Source organism: Sapajus apella, unplaced genomic scaffold (assembly GCF_009761245.1).
Source record: "Sapajus apella isolate SASKATOON/1434 unplaced genomic scaffold, GSC_monkey_1.0 scaffold40, whole genome shotgun sequence".
In the NCBI taxonomy this organism is placed as follows: domain Eukaryota; kingdom Metazoa; phylum Chordata; class Mammalia; order Primates; family Cebidae; genus Sapajus; species Sapajus apella.
In genome coordinates this window covers 19,413,745-19,438,844 of record NW_022436980.1, presented here as the reverse complement: position 1 = coordinate 19,438,844, position 25,100 = coordinate 19,413,745, and the positions used below count along the sequence as shown (strand labels likewise).

The window sequence follows — 25,100 nt, the reverse complement described above, 5'->3', positions numbered from 1 at the left end:
ATCTGCAAATGTGCACAAAAACAGTCAGGTTCCAACAAGCCTTTACCCACTGTAAAGAAACAATGGAGTTATTATTTTTGCCACTCAAGGCTCTCATCAAGCTCTTATCTTCAAATGTAAATACATATTTTTAAAGATAAATAAACATTTCCATTAGGCTCTCCAGTTTCTCTAATTTGCTCATGGTGTTTGGGTCCCAGTGAGTGAAATATTTAAGTATTGAGATTGATTTATTATCTTTTTGCCTGAATGTTTTGGATTTCTTAGCCGCTGACTGGAGTAAACACCCCTGCTAAAACCAGCAATGACGGTACCACCTCATCCTTTCACATCAACATGCATGATTTATCCTATGGAACAGAAGCAGCAAATAACCGCCAAGCCTCATTATTTGCTGATCCCATATTTGCAAATTTTTCTACTAATTAACATCTGTTTTTAATCTCAAAACTAATACGCAAAGCACTCTCACACTTATTCGTGGACGTGTGAAGAATGGAGAAAAATCTGAGTCACCCAGTGTGCCTGTTCCTGGCTGAGGCTGAACAAGGTGATGCTCTGGCTTGGGCTTCAGCTGTCAGGCTGTAAAAAGCATCCTTTCCACGGCTGACGTAGCATCACATCTTTCCCATGTTTGTGCTTTTTGTTAGTGACTTCATTGTTTAAGCATCCCCTAAATGTAGTACTGAAGGGCTATCTAGAATTTCTGAGTAAGGAAGGCCGTGATGTGCCCTGTGGAGTAAAAATGTGAGTGAGATAAGCTTCATTCAGTCATGAACCGTACTGCTGTTGGCCATGGATTCAATGTTAATGAATCAACAATGTATATTAAGCAAGGCATCTTTAAACAGAAACACACATAAAATGAAGCTATGTACTGATCCATTGGGGAAAATGTTGTGACCAGAGGCTCACAGGAATCTGACTCCATATTTCCCCATAGAAGCAATGGTTTGGCTAATTTGGTGTTTGCAGCAACTTTATAAAACATTACTACTGGAAATAGGAAAATCCACTGTATTATGCTCTGTGTTTTTTCAATGAGAAAGCTGAGACCCATGGAGGTTAAATTTTTCTTCCAGGGTCACTCGTCCAGTTAGAAGCAGAGAAGGCTAAAATAGAGGTGTTTTGTTTCTAAGCCCATGATCATTTTTCTCCTCTATTCCGTCTTTCACCAACACCTTCATTGTGAATGAAGATAAGGGCTATAATTTCTGCGTAACACAAGATGCCCAGATTTAGCTAGCATTTTCTTCCCCAGAGCGTTGCCTTCCAAAGTATTTAAAGCAGGCTTAAATTGATGCTTGAAGCCCCAAACGGCAAAAACTATATGACAGTTCAATTTAAGTCACAGAATTTTAATGTTTGAGTTATGATGACTCATGAATACAAGACGTACTCAGAAAAGGAGATAAGACTAAACTTTTTTGAATGTTCCCTCTGGGCCAGGCAAATGTAGTCAATTTCCACATTTTATCTCATCTGATAAGAAATTAGTGTGAGTTTCAGCAAATTAATTTGCCTACTATTATACCTTTTAAACAAGACGTGGTTTCTAGGAAAATGGGTCATGCATATGTTTTTATATATTTTATTGCATGTTAGGTTTTGGGGTACATGTGAAGAACATGCAGGATTGTTGCATAGGTACAGACATGGCAATGTGGTTTGCTGCCTTCCTCCCCATCACCTGTATCTTGCGTTTCTCCCCATGTTATCCCACCCCAACTACCCGCCCCCTGCTGTCCCTTCCCTAGTTCCCCTCACCAGACCTCAGTGTGTGATCTCCCCTCCCTGTGTCCATGTGTTCTCATTGTTCAACACCTGCCTATGAGTGAGAACATGCGGCGTTTGATTTTCTCTTCTTGTGTCAGTTTGCTGAGAATGATGGTTAGAAATATGCCCAACAAGTACGCCTAACAAATAGAGGCATGGACTCAAAACTTATCTCTTTCCTATTAGCAGCTAAAAATAAAAACACAAAATTTAAAAAATCAACAATACCAAGTTCTGGTAAGCATTTGGAACAACTGAAATCTTCATACTTTGCTATTAAAAAAAAGTTGTAGCCACGTAGGAAAAACAGTTTGATATTTCTTATAAATATACGGTTAATACATGACAAAAGCAAGCTCACTCCTAGATATTTATCTGAGAGAAATAAAAAGATATGTTCACACAAAGACCTGTAAGCAAATGCATACAGCAGTTTTATTCAAATTGGCCTCAAATAGAAACAACCCAAATATTCATCCGCTGGAGTGAGCAAACTGCTGTATGGCCTTACAATGAAATTCTACTCAACCAGTAAAAGGAACTAACTACTAATCCCTGCAACAGCATGGATATATTACGAAAGCACTATGCTAAGTGAAAAGAGCCAGACAAAAAAAGTTACATACCATATGCTTCTATTCACAGAACATTCCGAAAAAGGCAAAACTATAGGGCTAGAAATCAGATCAGCGGTTGCCAGAGACTGGGGGTGGGGAAGGGATTGACTGCAAAGCACAATGAAACATTCTAGGGAGATGGAGATGCTTTACGTCTTGATTAACACTGACAAAATATAAAAATTTACCGGATTGAACATTGCAATCAGACAAAGATACTAGAAAATGTACATTTTATGGTGCATTTAAATTCAGAAAAAAATTTTAAAGGTATTTGTTGCTTATTCCTTATATTAAGGTATAACTACAGAATAATATTTACTAATTATCTGAGAGTAATGTCAGAATAAGTCACAGTTAGCTTTAGAATTTGACATGGAATACCAGGTATCTCAAGAGAGGGACATTCTAAAAAGTGAAACCTGCCCAAGATGCTGTTTAAGATGTTCTCTCTGTAAGAGACAGCAAGCAAGTTGTTTATAGACAATCTATGCAACAAAGCTCTCCTGTTTGATAAGACATTAATTATTTTAATATATTAATCTGAAGGTTATTTATTAATTCCATATATTAACAATAGTATAGGGAATTTTTTCAAGAGCATTTTTATTACCTTGTCTTAGAAAAGAGAGAAAGATATTGCAAAAGTCAAAAATGTTTACAAAAGCTTTTAATTATTAGAAGATGCCTCCTTGTATTGCCATACTGAAATTTAACTTCAGTAAACAAGGTAACAAAATTGAACCTCAAAGCAATATGCCTCTACTTCTATAAGGGAGTCGTAGGAGTGAGCGTATCACTTGAGAAGGGAGCATCAGCTGTGATCTAGGTGCTCTGGAGGAGATGGGCTGGTAAGGATGAAGGGGCCCCCCATTTCCAAGGACAGGATGGGAAATGGATTATATAACAGTTGGTCTCTAGTCACAGTTGTGACTGTTCTAGTGGCATCCTCCCTGTTGGGATAATGCTTTCAGACCTAACTCAAAATTTTCAGTCCTTCACAAATAGCATCAGCTTCAAAAACCTGAATGTTTTGCTTATTTAATTAAGTGTGTGTATTGAGGGTGGATAATGGAGGGTTAGGAAATGACTGTTTTCACGACCAAAACAATCCCTCCCTGGCAACTATGGGATACTCTGGGAAGGCCAAGTCCAGCATGCCTTCAATCCGAGTGAAAGCAAGAGACCACAGGGGGCCTTGTGGTTCCCTGAATGATGATGCATACTAGCAAAAAAATATATAATAACCCAAAATATAAAAGAAAAAACCCTCGGGATCCAGACTGGTATCTGGTCTGGCAAGAGCCACTAATCAGAAGAGCTCTTGTTCCCTATGACCTGTATTATCTAAGCGACCCAGATCTTGACGGGTCGAGGGACTGGCCAACTGGATAGAAACTCCTTACCCAATTCTTATGTTTTGCTATGTGCTTTCTTAATAAGGTCTTAGCAACTGGTGATAAGGGTCTGTGATTTTTCCTCAGACTCATTTTATAAACAACAGTATTTTTGAAGGGAGCAAATGTGTTCAGCTTAAAGCAATAATGGCATCCATTAATGAAGTAAACTTTAGGTAAAATACAGAGTGAAAATGTCTTTAATGTTCTGAGAGAGGCCTAGTTTATAAATATGCTGCCTGCATCTTCAAAAATGTATTCCTATTTACCATGTACTCTGGTTTGGGGTTAGAAAAACTTTCTTACCCTCTACAGATGGTGCATATAAAATATTCCCTCCATGAAGCTTTTTCTTTTTTTAATAAAACACTTGTGGAAATGCCATAAAAATTTTGCATAATGGCAGGGAAGGTCCTTTTCAAATCCTTCCCAATTCTCCTAAGAAAAATAAAACTATTTTCTGGAAAGGAATAAAGCCCAGTTCAGCATTTATTACATTGTAGTAATCCTGCTTAATTTGTGTACTCCTCTTGCTAGGATATAAATTTCACCAGGACAGTAACCATTTTTCTTCTTTATTTCTTTGTTCTTTCTATTATAATGTTAGATCCCTAGAAAATGATATTTTTTTTTTTTTGAGACAGAGTCTCACTCTGTCACCCAGGCTGAGGTGGAATGGCGCAATCTCAGCTCAGTGCAACCTCTGCCTCCCAGGCTCAAGTGATTCTCTTGCCTCAGCCTCCCAAGTAGCTGGGATTACAGGCACATGCCAACGCACCCAGCCAATATTTGTATTTTTTAGTAGAGATGGGGTTTCACCATGTTGATCAGGATGATCTCAAACTCCTGACCTCAGATGATCCACCTACTTCAGCCTCTCAAAGTGCTAGGATTACAGGTGTGAGCCACTGCACCCAGCAAAAAGTGATTTTTTTCTTTTTTTTTATTGCATTTTAGGTTTTGGGGTACATGTGAAGAACTTGCAAGATTTTTGCATAGGTACACACATGGCAGCGTGATTTGCTGCCTTCCTCCCCTTCACCTATATCTGGCATTTCTCCCCATGCTTTCTCTCCCCAATTCCCCACCCCCTGCTGTCCCTCCCCTATTTCCCCCCAACAGAAACCATCATTCTCAGCAAACTGACACAAGAGCAGAAAATCAAACACTGCATGTTCTCACTTATAGGCAAGTGTTGAACAATGAGAACACATGGACACAGGGAGGCAAAAGTGATTTTTTAATAAAAGATGAGAAATTTCACAGTGCCTACCCTGGAGATATAATTACATGAGAATGCCATGGCCTAAGTTTCAAGATAAGAGCTAAGCTAAGACCAAGGAGATGAAAGCCTGGCCTGATCCAAGGTTGCCCCATGAGGCCCATTTCTTCCTCACGATAATTCAGGGATGTAGGTCAGCTGCAGGGTGGATCTCAGAACTGGCTGTCTTTCAGCTATCTTGGGCACAGGTTGACTCTCCTAAATGACAGCAGGACCAGCACAGATCCACACCCCTGGCATAGGGCCAGTCCTGAGATGGCCTGTGGAATGAAAGACAAGGCCATCTATGACGGCCTCAGAAGATGTGGTCCTTTAGCTGATCTGAACTATCAAACATTTTCTATGAATTTTCTTTAAAGGGACAATTGTTCATGTATTTTTCAATCACTCTTTATGATTTATGCTCAGCTTTTTTGTGGTCCTGGAAAAGGTAATTGATACCAAAACTGTCTTCCTGAATTTATTTCCAATTTTCTTGTGTCCACAGGCAAAACTACATTTCCAGAGCCATATGCCAACAGATAAGATTAGATACATTTCTCATTCTATTTTATTTCATTTAAATAGTCCTTTAAAAGTAAAAAGTCATCACATGTGCTCCCTACATTAATTATCTATTGCCATATAATAAATTAACCCAAAGCTTAGTGGCTTAAACAACAATAAGCATCCATCATCCACATAGTTTCTGTGGATCAGGTGCTCAGGAGCAGCTGAGCTGGGCAGTCCTGGCTCAGAATCTCTCTTGAGGTTGCAGTTAAGATGTTGGCCAAAATTGCCATCATCTGAAGGCTTGACTGGGGCTGGAAGATGTGATTCCAAGATGGCTCACTCCTGTGGCTGGCAAATTTATGCTGGATATAGGTAAGAATTGTAAGCGCTTCACCATGTGGGCCTCTCCATGGGTCTTCTTGAGTGTTTCATGAAATGTCAGCTGGTTTTCTCCAGACTGGGTGATCCAAGAAAATGAACAAGGTGTAAACTGCAATGTCCTTTATGACTTAGCTTCTGAAAGGTACATATTTTCACTTCACTTCTTCAATATTTAATGAGTGCACAGCCCAGCCTTGATTCATTGTGCAAGGCGACTATTTAAGAGCATGAATAACAGTAGGTGAGAATATTTGAGAGCCACCTTGGATACTACCATACTTAAATTTTTTGCACCACATCAAGAGAAATTACATAAAATAAACCATGTGCTCACATCTTAGTTACAAAGTATGGAATTTTTCATTGACCATCTGAAGGCCCGCTCTGCGTAATCTATGCAGATAGTTGTAATTCTTCCAGCCTTTCACTTGACCCATCCTAACTCTTGCTTAGAAAAAGGCATCTGTCTAGGACAGCTCTTAACTTTTATTGGCTCTTAGGCTTCTTTAAGAAGCTCAATATTCAAAGACCAACACTCTTGAAAATGCACAGACCCAAAAGTGTACTACTCTACACACAACTTCAAGGGATTTATGGCTACCCTGAGCTTACGAAAAGCAACTAACCTGCAAGCTACACACACAATGTTTCCAGCTGGCTGCCAAGTGCAAATGTCATAGCTAATGCTCAACAATAGGCTGATGTCCAACACTAGCTGAAGGACTGGCTAACACTCGATCTAAGACAAAATGACAGAAAACATTCACACGAAGTCTCAAATTCATCTTCAGTGTCACAGTTGTGACCTAGTAAAGTAAACTGTCCATACTTTATAGTGAGTTTTCTTGAATCTGGGTTACACTTAACACATGCCTCTGGCTAATACTAGGCATTAACTTTAATATATACATACACAAGTGGAATGACTCCCACTAATAGCTCATAATGTCACCAAAACCTTTCGGCTGCAGTTTTAAACATTACTCACCACCAAACAAGGTTACGTTAAGCGAGTGCTGCCCAGGGCTCCAGATAGCTATGGTAAAAAATAGTTTCTAAGTATAAAAGGCAGCCAGCAAGTTTGTCTCAAGAACTAGAGGGTCTCACTATATCAAGCTAATTTTTTTTCTACAGACGTGTATCATATACTCAACAACAGAAAGCACAGATCTTCCAAATTTCTAGAACTAAATAAGTTAGCTGATTATATACAGAGATCAGCATTATTTCTCAATGCGTGGTTAACCTCATCAGAATCATCAGTTGTAGTTGTTTAACAAGCAGATTACCAGAACAACTGAATGAGAATCTGATGTGAGTGTAGTGTCAGGGGAATGAAAGGTGGGGGTTAGGGGAGGCAGGACTCTGCATACTTAGCAGATCACTAAGTCAGTGGTTTCCAAAATGTGATCCCAGGACCAGCAGTGTCAATATCATCTGGGAACTCGTGAGAAATGCAAATTCTCCAAACCACCCCACCTTCGATCTACTGAGTCAGAAACTCTGGGGATGAGGCCCAGCGTTCTGAGTTTATCAAGCCCTCTAGGAGATTCTGACACTTGCTCAAACTGAAAGACCACTGCAATCAGTGATTCTTTGCTTCTCCATATACTGTGAGAGTCATTATCTCCAGGTTTGTTAAGTAGACATATTTCAATAAAACAAAGTCAAGTCAATAAAACAAAGTAAGATTTATTTCCATCTAATTATCTTTCACAACCAGAACTTATAGATGTAGGAGACAAGTATCATAAAGGAAAAAGGGCAGGTGGGAGAGAGACTTTAGATTCAGAGCTGACAAACAGAGGTAAATGTTTCTTCCCATTTTTTAAAAGCAAGAATCACTCTCACAAAATAAGAAAGTCACTGGAAAGAGATATCCCTAAAAGGATCTTTACTCTGCTAGTGCTTATCCTTTAATGCCTTTAAAACAATTTGATAATTCACAGGAAATTTATTTAGTGTTAACATCTGTGGTCCCTTTGTGGCCCATCAACCTCCAACCATGAAAAGGAATGTTTGAAATGGATGTTTCTGGGACACCACAGAAACCTTACAGATGACATCTGAGCATGGGTTATGACGACTTTGGAAAAGACCACAGTAAATACTTGTCTTAATTTTCTGACCTAAGTGAAAACAGATGCTTGGGTTGAATGGCCAATTAAGAACAAGTGTTATATAATGCAATTCAGCTGACGAATTTATGGGATTATAAGACTCAATGCATGCTTCTTGTAAACAACTGAGAAAGGCACCTGAGAATATTTGAAAAGGCACTGACGTGTTTTTGAAAATTTGTGAAAATGGGATTTATTGCCAAGAACATGTGGAGAAGGAATTTTGACTAACTTGTACTAAGAACTATTGTTAATTCTCTAAGTAATCCAGTAGTATTTCTTATTCTGGTAAGTAACTCAGTTGTAATATCAATATTTAAAATGTGAGTTGTTCACAAAACAGGATACTTTTAAAAATAATTTGTCTTGCTGAAAGACTGTCTATAAAGAATTTTGCAACTAGATTGTCATACATTAGAACAAAACCCTAAACTGTGGTACTTCTAATATATCAATCAATCAAAAATTTGTTGTGTGTCACACCAAATTTAGTCGGTTTGTAGGACTTTCATCTATTTCTTATTTGTTTTTTACTTGTATCACAAGAAGAACCAGCACAACAATCCAACATGGCACACACATGTGCAAACACATATACGCCTGGATTTGAAAGCTCACTTAAATACACATTTTTTCTAGTATTCGCTATTAATATGGGTTATGATTTAAAGGTCTAAAAGCCAATAGAACATATAAAGTTACAATAGCGGAGATGATGAGGGTCTTCCAACACAAGAATTAGAACTTGAGAAGACACACAAGTGGGAAAGAATGGGGCTGTAAATAAAGAGTGAGAGGAAAATTTGGAAGTCATTCTCTGAGTGTAGCGAAGAAGACAGCCAGCTAGAGAAATGGGGGTCCAAGAAAGAGATTTATATGTTGAAATGGTAAGTGCCTGCAACTGTGATCTAGTTGCCAATTACAGGATCACCACTTCCTGGGTACACTTTACACAAAAACTCAGTGTCATGGAAAGATTGGTTCCAAGTCAAATGAAGAGAAATATGACATTTGAACTCAAGATCCAATTCAATGATCCACTGGAAAACAGCAGAATTCTCTGCAAGTTCTACAAAATATCAAACTCCAACTACAATAGAACAAACATCGGGAATAAATTGAAAGCCAGCTTTACAAAGAACAGTATAATATCTGACTGCTATCATGCATATGTTGTTGCCACCCTTCAAGGGACACAGTGACTTATGCTATATCCAAAGTCATTCAGGAATGCTATGGTGTGAATATACAGTTATGGTTTGTCTAATCTGATATACACAGAGCTGATAAATGAATGTAAACGTGTGCTTTTTCAGGATTGCTGATGCCAAGATAAATGAACAGGAAGCAATAATGTTTTTAAACCAAGTGGAATACTTTGCATGACACAGAAAGAACACTTTTGCCTTGGAAAAAGAAAAGTGTGCATTGTCTTCCAAAGGATAATCCCTGCTGCATCCAAACAGATGAGGAGTCAGCTGTGAGGCAAGGACATAGGCCAAAGTGGTCAGCAGGAGTGGCTGGGGGTGGAAGCCAGGAGAAGCTCTGAGGACTCTCATGGCGTTGAGAGAAGGGAAAAAGAGGAGAGGCACGAGAAGGAGGCTGAAAGTTTAGGAAACAGAAGGATTAGGAGCAAAAAGACAGAGGGTGGAAAAAGAATCACTCCATCAAACCAATCCAGTATCTGCAGACTGACCAGACTGCAGCAGGCATCCAGGAGAAGGTCAAGTCAGGTGGAAGTGTATCCCAAGGACAGGTGGAGAAGAAAATGACCAAGGACCACAACTTGTACTTTCAGATGTTTCACTGTAAAAGACAAATATGCTCTGAGCAGCATCTTCCAGATTCCTTCAGGGAGAGCTGGATGTGGGAACAGGAGTAGGATGCTCATGGCAAGAATCCTGTTGAAAATGCTCCCAGTGTCCCAGCTCCTGTCTGCAGATCCTGTTTCACTAGGCAGATGCCACACCACAGGCTCAGACACTGTAGCCTTTGACACCCAGCAAGAGTGTTCTTTCTGCTCAGGACCAGTGTCCAGGCTGCTGGGATGACTAGATCTTTCCATCACTGCCAAGGCAAATGTGTTAGTCCATTTTCACACCACTGTAAGGACATACCCAAGGCTGGAAAGTTTATAAAGGAAAGAGGTTTAATTGACTCACACTTCTGCATGTCTGGGGAGGCCTCGGGAAACTTACAATCATGGCAGACGGGGAAACAGGCACGTCTTACATGGCAGCAGGCAAGAGGGAGAACACGTGAGGGTGCAGGAAAAGCTAGCATTTATAAAACCATCATCTCTCATGAGAACTCACTATCACAAGAACAGCATGGGGGAAACCACCCCCATGTCTGTTCACCTCTCACCAAGTTCCACCCTCGACATATGGGATTATGGGGATTACAATTCAAGACAAGATTTGAGTGGGGACACAGAGCCAAACAATATCAGCAGGTAGAGAGTTTTTAAAATGTACCTGGTCTTTACTTTGGTTTAAGAAAGTTACTATTAAAAAATCCATCAATGCCACCCTAATATTGCTTGTAAATGAAAGCTGAAAAAAAAGGACTGATATTTTTATTATTTCCCTTTTTTGAATAAAAAAAAAAAAACCTGATTGGTGTTCAAAAAGCTGAAGCATTACATTGGTGCAAAAGTAATTGTGATTTTTGCCATTAAAAGCAATGGCAAAAACTGCAATCACTTTGGCACCAAGGTAATGACTTACTCAGGCTCCTGTGTACGCCTGCACTTTATCCACTACCTCATGTTGCAAATTTTCAGTATTTATCTTTCCAGTTCATAACAAAGCAACAGATTCGGGAAACCTGATATGGGACAGCATGCCCAGCATCATTTTCCTTTTAATTCTTGTAAAAAGAAAGAGTTAGGGAAGAATTCTGTGACAGCAGCGTCCTTGGGGAAGTTGACCTGGACAGGATGGACCTGGAGAGGAACGGAAGGACTATCTTCCAGGTCACCTGATACCTTACTCTAAACTAACTGGCCAGAGTGTCTTAACTTCATCTGGGAAAGTGAAAGGAGAAGGAAATTGTCCTGCATCTCCTGCCGACATAGCTGGAACAGAACTGAATTCCAGAGCTCCCTGCCAGCATGACTTTGGCAGACACTCCAAGCCCCTCCTTAAATGACAGAATCCGCTGCTCTCAGAGAAGGAAGGCCTGTTAGGTCTTGCACACCTACACACGTGTGCAAAGTGGCCTCTCCGGAGTACCCTGGGAAAACCAGAATGTTTTCTTATCAGCTAACAGAATGGAAAAAATCAAAGAATTGTATTTAATGAGAAAGGATATCTGAAACTCCACCTTGGCAACACGTTGTAAGCAAAGTGCCCCTGTTCAAAGTCTTAGCAAGGTTTTATTCACCGCTACTGAGAGAAGAGAGAACTTTCATTAGAGAAACAGCGGAACACATTTTAAAGACGTTTCAGATTATAAGACATGCTACATGCTGAAAAATTACCCTTAACATAAAACACAAAAATGAGCTGGTATATGGTAATGTGCACAATTAAAGAAATCATTTTCAATATAATTTACATAACCTGCACTTTCTGAGTATGGAAATTCAATGAACATTTGCTTAACTCCTATATTTTGCGCTGAAATCATGAGGTGCTTTGTTTTTCTTAACAGATTATATTTGAATTCATTTTTCTTCTTATATACATCGCTCAAAGCCAGTACATGGCAACACAGTGGGATGGCTTAGCTCCTGCAAATTTTGCTGTGACATGAGGATAAGGAATTAGCACACCAACAGTTTCATATGAAAGAAAATGACTTTTGTGTGGCCAAGTATTCTTAAATAGAACCAATTTCAAACCCCTTAAATGCAGGAAATGTCTTATTCATCTTTGTAATCCTAATATGATGATTTAAAAATATTAATTGAATGACAAAACCAATCAATGTAAGTCCAGTCTTAAAAACCACAGTCACAGCTTCTCAGATCTGGCTTCTGAAAGTAGCACTTATGTTCTAACCCTAAAAACAAATGTTCATCCCAATTTAAAACATTTACTTGTTTTATAGAGCTTGAGGAGGAAGTCTGAAATTTTTTTCAATGTTTTAAAATCCTGGAGCAAAGCAGCATAAAAACAAAAATCACTTTTAAATTTACAGAAATCAAAACTTAAGTAGTAGAAAAATGTATTTGCAACTTTTAAATTTTACTGTGTACTATCAAGGAAGATTTATTTATCAAGCACTTACAAATACGAATTGTCAAAAAGCTCTAACTCAGTAGTTCTTAACCTTGGCCATATTAGAATTGCCTGAGGAATTAAAAAAATATCCCACCCTAGATCAATTTAAAATAAATTTGATGGGGAGGCAGAGCATTACTGATATTTTTGAAAACGTTATTATTCTCATGTGCATCTAGGATTAAATATATTGGGCTATATGTTCTCACTCATAGGCAGGTGTTGAACAATGAGAACACATGGACACAGGGAGGGGAGCATCACACACTGGGGTCTGTGGCGGGGGGAAATAGGAGAGGGACAGCGGGGGGTGGGGAGTTGGGGAGAGATAGCAAGGGGAGAAATGCCAGATATAGGTGAAGGGGAGGAAGGCAGCAAACCACACTGCCATGTGTGTACCTATGCAACAATCTTGCATGTTCTTCACATGTACCCCAAAACCTAAAATGCAAATATATATATATATATATATATATATATATATATATAGAGAGAGAGAGAGAGAGAGAGAGAGTATATATTGGGATATACATTATAGTATATGTAGTCATAGTTAAACTTATTAAATGAAGAAAACATTGAATTGCTATATCATAGGTGAGATGTGAATTAGGCCTCAATTTTCTGTAAAATGGATTTCTAGTTTGACCAGAAGATGCTTGAAGTGGGTGAATTTGCCCTGATTTTCTAACGGGTGGGCTTTCAAAGTATGATCCTTGACTACAGAATGACAAAAAGTCTTCTGTGAAAATGTCACATCTTCTAGCTCCTTTTGTAGAATTCCACAAGAAGGAACATTAGCTGACTTTATAGCATGTGTACTGAGAGGGCCTTAAACCTTAGACCAGCTCTAAGCTTCCAAATGTTCATCAAAATCACTGGGAACATATGTCATGTCTTTAGAAGATGAGGGAAACCTGCAATACACTATAATCTCGCTGTGGAAGGCTCTTGGTGGGAAACTCGAACTAACATTCTAAGGAGTAGAGTAAGTACTGATGCAGTCTTGGTGTCTACAGAACTTAGCCAAAGTAGTCTGAGCCCTTGAAGCCAGCCTTTCCTACCACGTGCCTCCTGGGCCTTTGGGAGCTTCCCAGCACGAGAAAACTGTAGGCTACAGAAGAGACCCACAGGGTATCTAGTATTAAACATTCTATGAGACTCTGAGTGTCGTGTTTAGAGTATTTATTGTGTACAACCTAAATTTTGTTTCCCAAGAGCATATGGAAGAATTGTTTTAGTAACAGCAGGATCTGAGAGAAACTCCTTTGGTTTTTCTGGTTGCTTCTATCACATCCACTGATAAAAGCATATTTTCTTTCTCCACACACAAGTTTAATGAGACCTTACAGTAACTCCTCCGTTTACTCTAAAAGCCACTCCATTCAAGTTTCAGGAAAGCACATTTTTATCAGGACTGTATCATCAACTTCATAGGTGTTAATTACTTAATGTGTTTATTTTTTTCTTATGTTTTTTCTTTTCCTTTAAGAGATGGTGGCAGGAATAAAAGCAGTTTTTCTATTCTCAGGGAATTCTGTGTGCCTCTCTACGTGATATCAACCACACTTGATGGACCACAGAGGAAACCAGCAAAGGAATCTAGGCATTGGCTGGGCTCTTGCATACAGAAAACAAGGTCTACATTGGGCATTCAATATTTACTTGTGCACTCTTAAGATATTTATTTCAATTCTCAGAGATTTCGTATCATTAACTTCAACCATCGAGAGAGACAAATTAGCAGTTTGCCGATGTTGGCATCTGCCACAAAATGCTTAATTCTGTAGGAAGTTGATGGAGTTTTAATGCTCAAGCCAGTATATTCTCTGGCATTAGATTTCCTGTGCTCACAGTTTCATCATATCACTTGCTAGCAGCCATTGAGCACTTTGTGTGCTCCATGGTGGATAGACTCTTACATAATCTAAGGTGTTCAGTCAACTTGTGTGGTAAACCTGTGAATTGCTTCTAACCAATAGAATATGGTAGAAGTGATGGGTTGTCACTTCTGTGATTAGTGCACATAAGGTTGTGACCTCCATCTTGCCTGCAGACTCTTCTGGGCTTGTACATTTTGATGGAGCAAGTGGCCATAATAGAAAGGCCTATGTGGCAAAGACCTGTGGCAACCTCGGGCCAATAGCCAGTGAGAAAGTGAGGCCCTTGACCAGTGATTAAGGAATTGAATTCTGCTAACAATCATGTGAGCTCAGAAGTGAATCCTTCCCTATGCAAACCTTCAGATGAGATCTCACCTCTGGCCAATACCTCCACTGTGGCCTTGTGAGACATCTTGAAGGAGAGGAGAGTCTGCCCAGCTAAACCAGGCTCAAACTCGTAACTTAAAGCAACTGTGAAATTATACATGTGTGTTATTTTAAACTGATAATTTTGTGGACATTTGTTATAAGAAAAAGATAACTAACTTACTCATTTTTTTTTTTTTGAGACAGAGTCTTGCCCTGTTGCCCAGGTTGGAGTGCAGTGGCACAATCTCAGCTCACTGCAACCTCTGCCTCCTGGGTTCAAGCAATTCTCATGCCTTAGACTTCTGAGTAGTTGAGATTACAGGCACCTGCCACCACACCTGGCTAATTTTTGTATTTTTAGTGGAGATGGGGTGTCATCATGTTGACTAGGCTGGTCTCAAACTCTTGACCTCACCTGAACTTCTTGGCTTGGCCTCCCAAAGTTCTGGGATTACACTGATATACTCTTTCAGCTTAATTCTTACATGTGAAATTGATACAATAATATATATTTCATGTTTATAAGCACTTTGCTCTAAATACCATGCCTGATACATAGTAATATGGTTATCATCTTTTTAAATGTTATTTTAACAGAATACATGCATATCAATTATTTTTCTATATTTTGTTTAGCATGTTTCTTCTTCAGCTGATACTTTTTATTTTTTGCTTTTTGAGGGTCATTTTAACAAATATGTTTTTATTTGACTAGTAATCTCTAGATAATCTAGATAATCACATTAGAGTATCCAATTTATTAATTTTTATTCTGAGATCACTTTTATTAATTCATCTATTTACCTTCAATATTCTGTTGTTTTTACCTACTTTTATAAATTGCAATCAGGGAACAGCAAAAGGAAAATTTTTCTGAGGGTGGTGATCCAGATGGAATGATTGGTCCCATCTCCTGACTGGGATTTCCTTCATTAAACACCTCACTTATGTCTTTTAAAAGCCTTCTGTAAATTCACATTAACTTATAAAACATTTTAACTGTCTTTGCTATAATATTGTATTGATGAATTCTTCTATTTTCAAGTGTTCTCCTGTACCCCAACTTTCTTGAAGAGAGACAAGGGAAGATACTCAAAATTTTTAAGGGTATCTCATAGCCCAAAATAGTCTATAAAACTACACTAAACTGGTGAAGGTATAATTAACACAAGAAAACTTTATCTTTTTAAGCCTTGGGTTCCAAAATTTAGCATCAGAACAAATTAAATTTGGTCAATTTTTACCTTTGTAATATAAGGTTCTCTTACAGGAGGGGCTGTATCTCATTCAGTTTACCTAGTAGATGCTTAATGATCTGTATTTGATGGGTTGACTATTGATCATTAAGGATTATTAATAATTAATTAAAGATTATTGTGGAAATTTTTTATGCAGCAACAGATAGCTAACATATTCTTTAAGCTTCTTCATCTGTGAAATGGAAATAATGTATATTTCACGTGTGAAGATAAAATGAGATAATTTACATAAACACAGCATTAAAAATCATTGATATGTAACATCATGGTTATTATCATAGTTTTAAGAATTATGAAGGAGTACTAATAATCTTTAATAATTGATAGACAAACACATCAATAAAACTATCACGAAATTTTAGAGCTATAAAAGACGCTAAAATAATTTTCCTGCTTCGTGGTTTTTAAATTTTTTTAGCAGCAGAACCATATTTTTCTAATGTACTCTTTAATACAGTCCCAGAAATACATAAATATATGTTACTCAAATAGAAGCAGAACCACACCAAGTAAGCTTTGTGCTTCTCACCAGTATCCTATGTTCCATAACCTAAGATGGAAAGGATCCTCTGCAGCCTCCCGCAGGCATCAGCCACCCTTTGGAGAAATGGACTGAACTGTTGGAGTGACACATTCCTGTTTTGTCAAAGTGAGGTTGGAAGGGCTCCATGGAGAGTGAGAGCCAGACTCCAGGTGAGCAGCTGGAAAGTTGACAGAGCAAGATGTAAAATCTTCCTCTCCAAAGACAACATTTTATTTCCTCTTTGTAATCAATCATGAGGAGTCAGGCCAGATAGAGACAAGGAAAGCACAGTTGCCACTTGTGTGCATTTCTGTCTAGGCTTCCCTCTCAGGAGTTCAGCACTCACTGAGCTTTGTCCCCTGGGGTTGCCTGGGCTCTGGCCCAGCAGTTACCTTAGTTGAGAAGGCCCCTTACCTCTCAGCCATCCTTCTCCTTGTCCCAACTTGTGTTTATACTCCAGAACTCTATATGGGTTTCTTATTCTCTCATAATTCTTCATACCTCCTGTCTGGATTGGATCCTTCATGTTGTCAAAATGCTTTGTGCTTCACCCATTGGAGGATGACCCCACTCGACTGTAATTATCCCCTTCCACACCACTCTCTTATCTCCTCCAGAAACTGATCAGCTCCCTGAAGACAAGTGCCAAGCTTGTCCCTCCAGCCTCAGTACTCTGTGTATACATCCAACATAATTTGCTACTTGAACAAATTAATGTATCTTTACCTAGAACAGGGAAGTAATATTGCATCAAAACTAAAGGTATAGTCTTTTGCCACTTTCTAGCTGTGTGACTGGGAGTAAATTAATACTCTGAGACACAATTTTATATTCTGTAAAATAGGAATAATAGGTTTACCTGCTTCATAAGTACTAAAGTTCAAATGTGTTCCCTCCAAAATTCAGGTGTTGCCAGTGCAATAGTATTAGGAGCTGAAGACTTTAAGAGGCAATTAGGCCATTAGGACTTCCCTGTGAATGGGATTAGGTACCCTTATAAAAAGGCGTATGGAGGAAGTTTATCCTTCTCTTGCCTTTCTGCCTCCTACAATTTAAGGATGCAGCAAGAAGGCCCTCACCAGATGCCAGCACCTTGATCTTGGACTTTTCAGCTTTCAGAACTGTGAGAAATACATTTCTGTTCTTTGCAAATTACCTAGTCTCAGGTATTTTGTCACAGAAGCACAAAACAGACAAAGGCACTGGGGGAGTTTCAAGAATGTAATTAGATTTTCCACATTAAAAACATGAAGCACTAAATTACCGCATGTAGGATATACTCAAAGAATGTTGTATATGATAATAATGATGGTAAGAGTTACCAATAGCTATGGCGGTTACTATTATGATTATCATCTGCTCTGTGTGTTTTGTTCCTAAAGTCAGAGATTTCTACTCTGTTAGATAAGAATCCAAAGAAAAGAGCCAGCTGCCTCTTCCGTCTGCCATATCCCAAGAGTCACACCCAAGGTCCCCATGTCCTCTGGCCATCTGATTACACTTGCATCTTGTTCCTCTGCGGTATTTCTCACACTTGCCTAAAAGTCATAGCCTTTGCCTTTGGGCTAATTACAATCTTCTGTATACTGGAGTTTCCACACAAAGGTACGTCAAGGCCCTGCTGTCCAATTATAAGATTTTGCGGGCTCCTTTCATTACATATTGTTCTCACTGGTTTTTATTTTAACCTATTTGCCAGGAAAAGAAAAAAGTTCAATGGTGCCAAGAATAAGGATTCTGAGAAGTAGCTAGAGCACAGGGGCTTCCAAAGGTATAAAACAATGTGAGAATTCTTCTCTAGCATGGTCTACTTCACCTCCTGAAAAACAAGATTAACAGGATCTCACCTGGAGTGTCTACGACATCTTACAAATCGCCATGGAAAAGCTGACCTTAAAGCAAAGGGGTGGCTTTCCACAGGGAAATGTTGGCCAGATGGCAGACAACGGTCAGTCTAGAATGCAGTAGAAGCCTTCCCTTGTTGCTATGTAGAACAATGCTGCAGTCCTTCATCCCATCTTTCTGGCAAGATCACACAAGAGATGTGTCTTACATTTTGAATACAAGATTATGTGGTATTTGGTGTGCATATTTTTCAATGTTGATCCCCTTTTCTATGACCTAACAAGGATTTATTGAAAATCTGTTACGTCTCAGACTTATTACTAAAGGGTTTGCATATCTTATCTCATTTAATCCTAAAACACTATGAGATAGTTATCATTAGTCCCATGTTACAAACGAGAAAATTGAGGCTAACGAAAATCAACAATTTGCCAAAATTATAGTCATTAAGTGGTGGAGAAGAGAAAAGGTCCATTAATAATAGTCCCCAAGCTTTTAAAAAGCAAGCAAGAATCTTCTAATAACTTACTTTTATAACAAAGTATGTGGCTAGGTATGCAAATAGGTATACTACATGTAATAACTGACTTCATATAAATAACCATAAATGTATGTATATCATATGTACATAAAAATGTGGGTATGTTCTTAGGAAAAATGTAAAAATTAAGATAATGTTTAAGAAATTTACAAGAAACTGTTTTATTCAAGGGATAGGCAGCATTCACACGTACACTGCAGGATGTCATTCCTAAGGTTGGGGTGAGGGGAGCCTGCCTATCTGGCAAGAAGCAGGTTAGAACATGGATTTTGAATGAGAAGTGAGGTATCAAGTCCTGGCTCCACATTAACATGGGAAAGTGACTAAACCTGCCATGCACTGGGGTATCTTCATTTGTAAAATAAATGGTTATGTTAGGTCAGTGGTTTCCAAACATTGGCCTGTGATCGATTTTTCATTAGTCTGTGGGAAAACGAGAAAAATAACAATAGGCTTACTTATGAAGGTAAATTTATTTGTTTTATAAATCTGTTAAAATGGTTTACTTTTATAAACACTGGGCATTCTCCCCTGTTTCCTTTGAGCATCCTGACATAGCAAAATTCAAGTAAGCCTTCTATAACAGAACCCTGATATTAAAGTATGTGTGTATTTGTGTTGATCCATAAATCCAAAGGTCTGGGAATCACTAGACTAAGTGATGATGAATGTCTCTTCTAGCTCCAAAATTCTAACCACTTCTGAAATCACAAATAGTATTTAACCAACTCTAAAGTAGAAGGAAGAATAAACGTAAAAGCTTTTACTCATTTTTTCTTTTTTTTTTAAACAGCATTTCCCTAATGTGTCCTGTGACAGACAGACCCCTGCTAAGATATTACAGATCTTCTATGGAAAAGGAGATTCTTAGTCAAATGAGTTTGAGAAACAATGATTTTGAAAAGTTGGGCAGGTTTTTTTTTTTTTTTTTTTTTTTTGCTGAGAATATGCAAACTGCTAACACTTACTGTGATCCCACCAAAAAGACTCCCCAAGTTATTGACAAGAAACAGCTGCCCTCACCCCAAACTCTACCCATTGTAGGACAGACAGTACACCTATGACTTGAGCATAGTTTGAAAAAGGTGACTTCTGCTAAACGGTCCTCAATAGCTTTCAGAATAAAGAAAAAGCATAGTTTAAAAACAAAACTTGCCATTACTTTTATAATTATTATAATTTGATGGGGTTTTTTCTCTAAATTACGAAAAACTACAAAATATTTTTTAAATTTACAAAAGAAATCTGAATGAAAACACTTCGGATTAAAATGCAATAAACAACAAAAGCTTTGTGGCCATTTTTGACAGCTACGTTTTTTTTCTTTGCCGTTATAAATAAAGAAAAATTGTGTCAAGAGATTTGTGTCTAGTGATTGCAACATAATAATTAAAGCACTGGGATTTTGCAAAGTTTGCAGTAACAAAGTTATGGCTAAATCAAACTATGTAAAAAATAAAAAGTAAAATAAAAGCCATCTGTAGGTATCAAGTCTGAGAAAACCCCCATATTCTACGCAAATGATATGCCACTGTTAAATATTCCATTAGTAAGGGCAACTAACTCTGAATACTTGTGGCTCATGATTGATTTCTTTAAATCACAGTTTTATTGTGATCAAGGAGCAAAACTCTTGGTAGAAAAAGATCTAAGAGCATTTTTTATTTTTCTTTAATTGTTCGATCAGAGTTGAGAAGGTTTACTTACTCTTTTCTATTGCTGTTCACATCATCATGTGAAATATCAACTAGCCAACTGCTTCAGCCTTCACAGGCTGGATTCAAGTTTCACTTTACCCACCAAGGAAAGAACAGTTTTCACTTGGGACAAGATGATCCTGGAGCAAACTACCCAGAGAGAGGACCCAGGGATGATCTTTTGGATATTCTGACACCAACAACCTTCCTTTCTGACTTTAGACACACCAGGTTCTTTACAAGCCTGCAGCTCGACAATACCTCTGATGTTTCCATCATGACTGTACGGTCAATTCCAGCCTGTTTTTCATAATCCTGCTGACTACAGCAGTCTGCAACCATAAAAAGCCTTCACAGACCTACAGTTGGCTTAGAAAATTGCCTCTGCAGAGGAACAAAAGTACATGCAACATTTGTGTTCGGAGACGCAAGGAGAGAGGCAGGAGCCTTTTGTTTTGAGTCGGATGGGCTCAAAGGGTTGTTTGTAGGGTCTAACTTTAGAAAGTTTAATTTTCTTCTGATAACATTTGTAAACAAAATACCAACACTAAAATAAGAGCAATTTAGCCAGGAAAAGGGGGAGTGTCCTGTCCAACAGATCAAGCCCTCTTCCAAACTCCACTGGAGGGCTGTGTCTGCAAATTAGCACACAACCATGCTTTGGATGTGTGGACTCCCTCAGCCTCCTAGTCACCAGGTATGTTTGAGGTTCACACCAAAGATTCAAGGTTTCAGAATTAGCTTCTTTTGAATCTTAAGCTAGTACTGATTTAGTCTCTGGGGAGGAGGATAAAAACACCAAACGACTCTTTTTAACAGACTGTAATATCCATTTACATAACATGATTCAATACAAAAGTACTACAGTTTGAAAGTATGCAGTTCAGGCTCTGATGAACAGCTGCTCAATGTAATAAGTTGGCTTTCATTTTTGCAATCAAGAGCTGTAATTGAAAAGTAAGTAACAGGAAGGGAAAGTAAAACTTTAAGCGACCCCTTCATACATTTGAGCTTTGACTCTGCGTAATAACTCTATTCCCCCCATTTGGTAAAGCAGATCATATTTAAAATCAACATTTAAAAATGACTCTATCTTAATATTATTTTTAAAACATAAAACATCAGGCTACTTGCCTTTTGGCAATTTCTGTGCATTTCCCAGGACTAGTGTAATACTTCCACAGAGAAGTAGGCACCCCAAGCTGGAGAGCATGTTGCATTTGCCACCTCGCACGGGGAAGGATGCTGGTGGGTGCCTCGCAACCCTGGAGCTGCATTTAAGTGGACTGTCTCCCAGTGACAGAGGCGGGCGGCTGCACTTAGCTGTGCCGTGGGCTTACTCACAGGGGGTGGAGACAAGATGACATCACACTCTTTCCCACACACACCAAAAAAAAAAAAAAAAAAAAAAGAAAAGCACAACAGCAAAAACGTATCATCACATTTCTTTCTTTCTGCTAAGTTATAACTGTGTCTTTTCCCTCTGTGATATAAAAATTGAAATTCTGGCAGATCTGTATTTATGAAAGAAGCATTTAGGCAGTTTTGAAACATTTGATGAACTATTTCATAGAACCCAGAAATGCCATATTAAAAATTATTAAAATGTTAAAAACATAAAATAAAACCTTATTAAGAAGGAAACTGCTTTTAATTATCCAGTAAACCAACCCAATTCTTTTAAATGGGAGTAAATTCATAAAAATATACTTTGAGACACTCTGTAGTGCCTGTGTTATGAAAAACATTTAAGAGTAAGTCTTTGGCTACAAAGCTATGCATTATGTATAATACATACATGTATACACATATGTTCTACAGATGTAGATGCAGAGATATAGAGCAATATTGCTATTTGAGCCTCAACTATGGACTGAGTTCTGTAATAGAGTCTTTACCTACTTTGCTGTATTTTAATCTTCATAGTGCCTCTGCAAGAGATATGGTATTAACCCCATTTTACCATTAAGAAAAACTGAGGGGAAAAGGTTAGGCATCCTGACAATGCTGGCATACTCCACTGGTTCACGATGGATGCCACTTACTAATGAAATGCCCTTGAGCAAACTTCATCTCTATATTATCAGTATTGATGATATCTAAACGCTTACTCCAATTGAATCTATTTACACATTTTTTTTTTTTGAGTCGGAGTTTCACTCATGTTACCCAGGCTGGAGTGCAATGGCTCAATCTCGGCTCACTGCAACCTCTGCCTCCTGGCTTCAGGCAATTCTCCTGCCTCAGCCTCCTGAGTAGTTGGGATTACAGGCACGTGCCACCATGCCCAGCTAATTTTTTGTATTTTTAGTAGAGACGGGGTTTCACCATGTTGACCAGGATGGTCTCGATCTCTTGACCTCGTGATCTACCTGCCTCGGCCTCCCAAAGTGCTGGGATTACAGGCTTGAGCCACTGCGCCCGGCCCTACACATGTTAAGACATTTATTCCTCAAAACAGTTTAGGAGGCAGGCATTGCCATCATCCCCATCTTACGGATAAAGAAACTGAGCACAGAGAGGTCAAGAGAAAGCCCAGGGTCACAGTGCCGGCATTTCAAGCTGGTCATTTAACTCTAGTGCTTCCACTCCTAATTACTAAATTTTAAATTCTAAAATAGCGAGGACAGTACCAATTTCATAAATTTGTAGCAGTGTTTTGAAAGTGGTTGCCATAATGGCTGACACACAGGAAGCATTTACTAAATGGCAGTCACTGAAAACAAGAAGAATGACAATGATAAGCCCACAATTCAGTAGAAGTATAATTCTAAACTGGGTATATTTACCTCTGAGGTCCACATGTGTCCTTTTCCCCCACATTGCATTGCTCAAAAACCATAGCCATGAGGGTGGAGTGGCTGCCTTAATCAAGTACTTTAAACATTGTTGGTATATTTATACTGACGCTTTAAAAATAGCTTACCTCATTGGGGTGCTGTAGCTGAATCAAAAAGAGTAAGAGAAAAATTAAATAACACTGGTCAAATGAAATTCTAGTTAGGAAACTTACAAAAAAAAAAAAAAAAGAAACATCAAAGAGACAGCCCCATCTTCCAAATAAAGCGTGAGAAGCCACCTTGTTAAAGTCATTTAGAGCTGGCTGGGTCTGGGCGCTCACCGTAGGAATGCCTTGGCACCGACTAGAGGAGGGACGGGGCTATTTAACAGGTCTTTTTCATCTTTGATTTTTCACTTGAATAGGCAGCTCCCTCCAACCCAGGTTAGGACATTTATCCAGCTGGCACCGCTCGTTCTGTTCCTATATGCCAGTGCCATCACGTTAAGCCAGTGAGGCCACTGTGTTAGTAGGAAATGACAGGTTTTCTGAGGGGAACAAACCCAGCAGAAATATCGTAAAGAAGGCTGGTTCTTCCAAACGTTTCTGAGGGGCTGGTGTAAGAATTAGGTGACGAAATTCAGGAACTGGCCTCTGCTTGGGCAGCAGGCAAAGTCCAATCCACCTTAGCAATCGTTATTTTCAGTTTTGCAACTGACTGGAGGCTAATTAAACGAAGCACGATGTCTAATTATTGTGTCAGAAAAAAAAATGGTTGCATTATCTTAGCTAGTAGGACGCTTGAGCATTCAGTGAAGACGTTGCAAGTATTAGGGCTCTTCTCAGACCAGGGAGGAGTAACGCTACGGAAAGGAACCGCGCCTCTTTTTACTACACTCTTTAGTGCCTAGACTATAAGATTGCAATAAATAGATGATGAGTGTCAAATGAAACAGAATTCATCAATTCCTGCAAACAAAGGGTTAGTTTAGATTATACCAGAGAACACTTGAGTATGACCTACAATGTACAGTTGTTGGGAGACAGTTTTTCAAAGGTCATTAATGTTTCTGCTCATCTTATGAGTGGAGGCACTAATTCCCCGTGTTCCAGGCCATCCTGTAAAGTATAATTGCATATAAAATATCCTTGGAAGATAGAAATTTGTGTTCTGTCCCATGTAATAAAGGTAATATCTCCTTCTGGGGCAATGGGAATACATGATCACTTCCCTTGATAAAAGATTTCAGTTCTCTAAGCTTGTCATTCCTCTTCTGTAAAATAACCCACAGCACGTGTAGGTATCACCTGTACCTCTCTGTGTTATCCTGTGAGAACTGGGGCTCCTTGAAGTAGTGCAAATGCTGATATTCAGGCGACTGCGATTGCTGTAATCAACTGTCTTTTCCTTTGTCTTTGACCCAGGTGTTTTGGGTCTCCTGCTATCCCCTGTGAACTGCGTGTTAGGTTGCACACAGGGTAAAAATCTCAGATCCTTCACAGTTCCTGAAAATAGCACTGGCCCACGTTAAAATATTTTATTAAATAATGCTTTAGTATAGTGCACTTGGTATAACACCTATTATAAGAAGTCTCTTATCAGAATCAGCCATGAAACCCTAGATAGTACACAGTAAGAGCGTTGCTATACATTGCTTACTAAACCACATCTTAAAAAATAACAACCCAGGAGAAAACCTCTGACTGCTGTGTCAAGTATGAAAAGCTGTGGCTATTTTTCCTAAGCAACTGTATTTATTTTTTGACATTGTAACCAGGTTTCTCTTTCTGTGTTGACTGGTAGAAACTTAGAGCCAAATGCATCCCCCACCCATATTAAGTGTATAGGTCTTTGTGATGTGCATCTTTTTGACATAATTCTTGGCTTTATTTTTCGTCCCCACCCTTAT

At 38.7% G+C, this 25,100-nt stretch overlaps 1 protein-coding gene across 11 annotated transcripts in view; it reads right to left on the bottom strand.

The window, feature by feature from the left end:
- The window catches only part of ABI3BP (ABI family member 3 binding protein), a 244,633-nt gene extending 222,878 nt beyond the window's left edge, over window positions 1-21,755 (bottom strand). For all 11 annotated transcript variants that reach the window (XM_032299267.1, XM_032299257.1, XM_032299259.1 and 8 more), the window contains exon 1: window positions 21,546-21,755. In XM_032299267.1, coding sequence (XP_032155158.1) covers window positions 21,546-21,624 — 79 coding nt within the window. In that variant the 5' untranslated portion in view covers window positions 21,625-21,755. The remainder of the gene's footprint in view (window positions 1-21,545) is intronic.
- Between the last annotated feature and the right edge of the window lie 3,345 nt (window positions 21,756-25,100).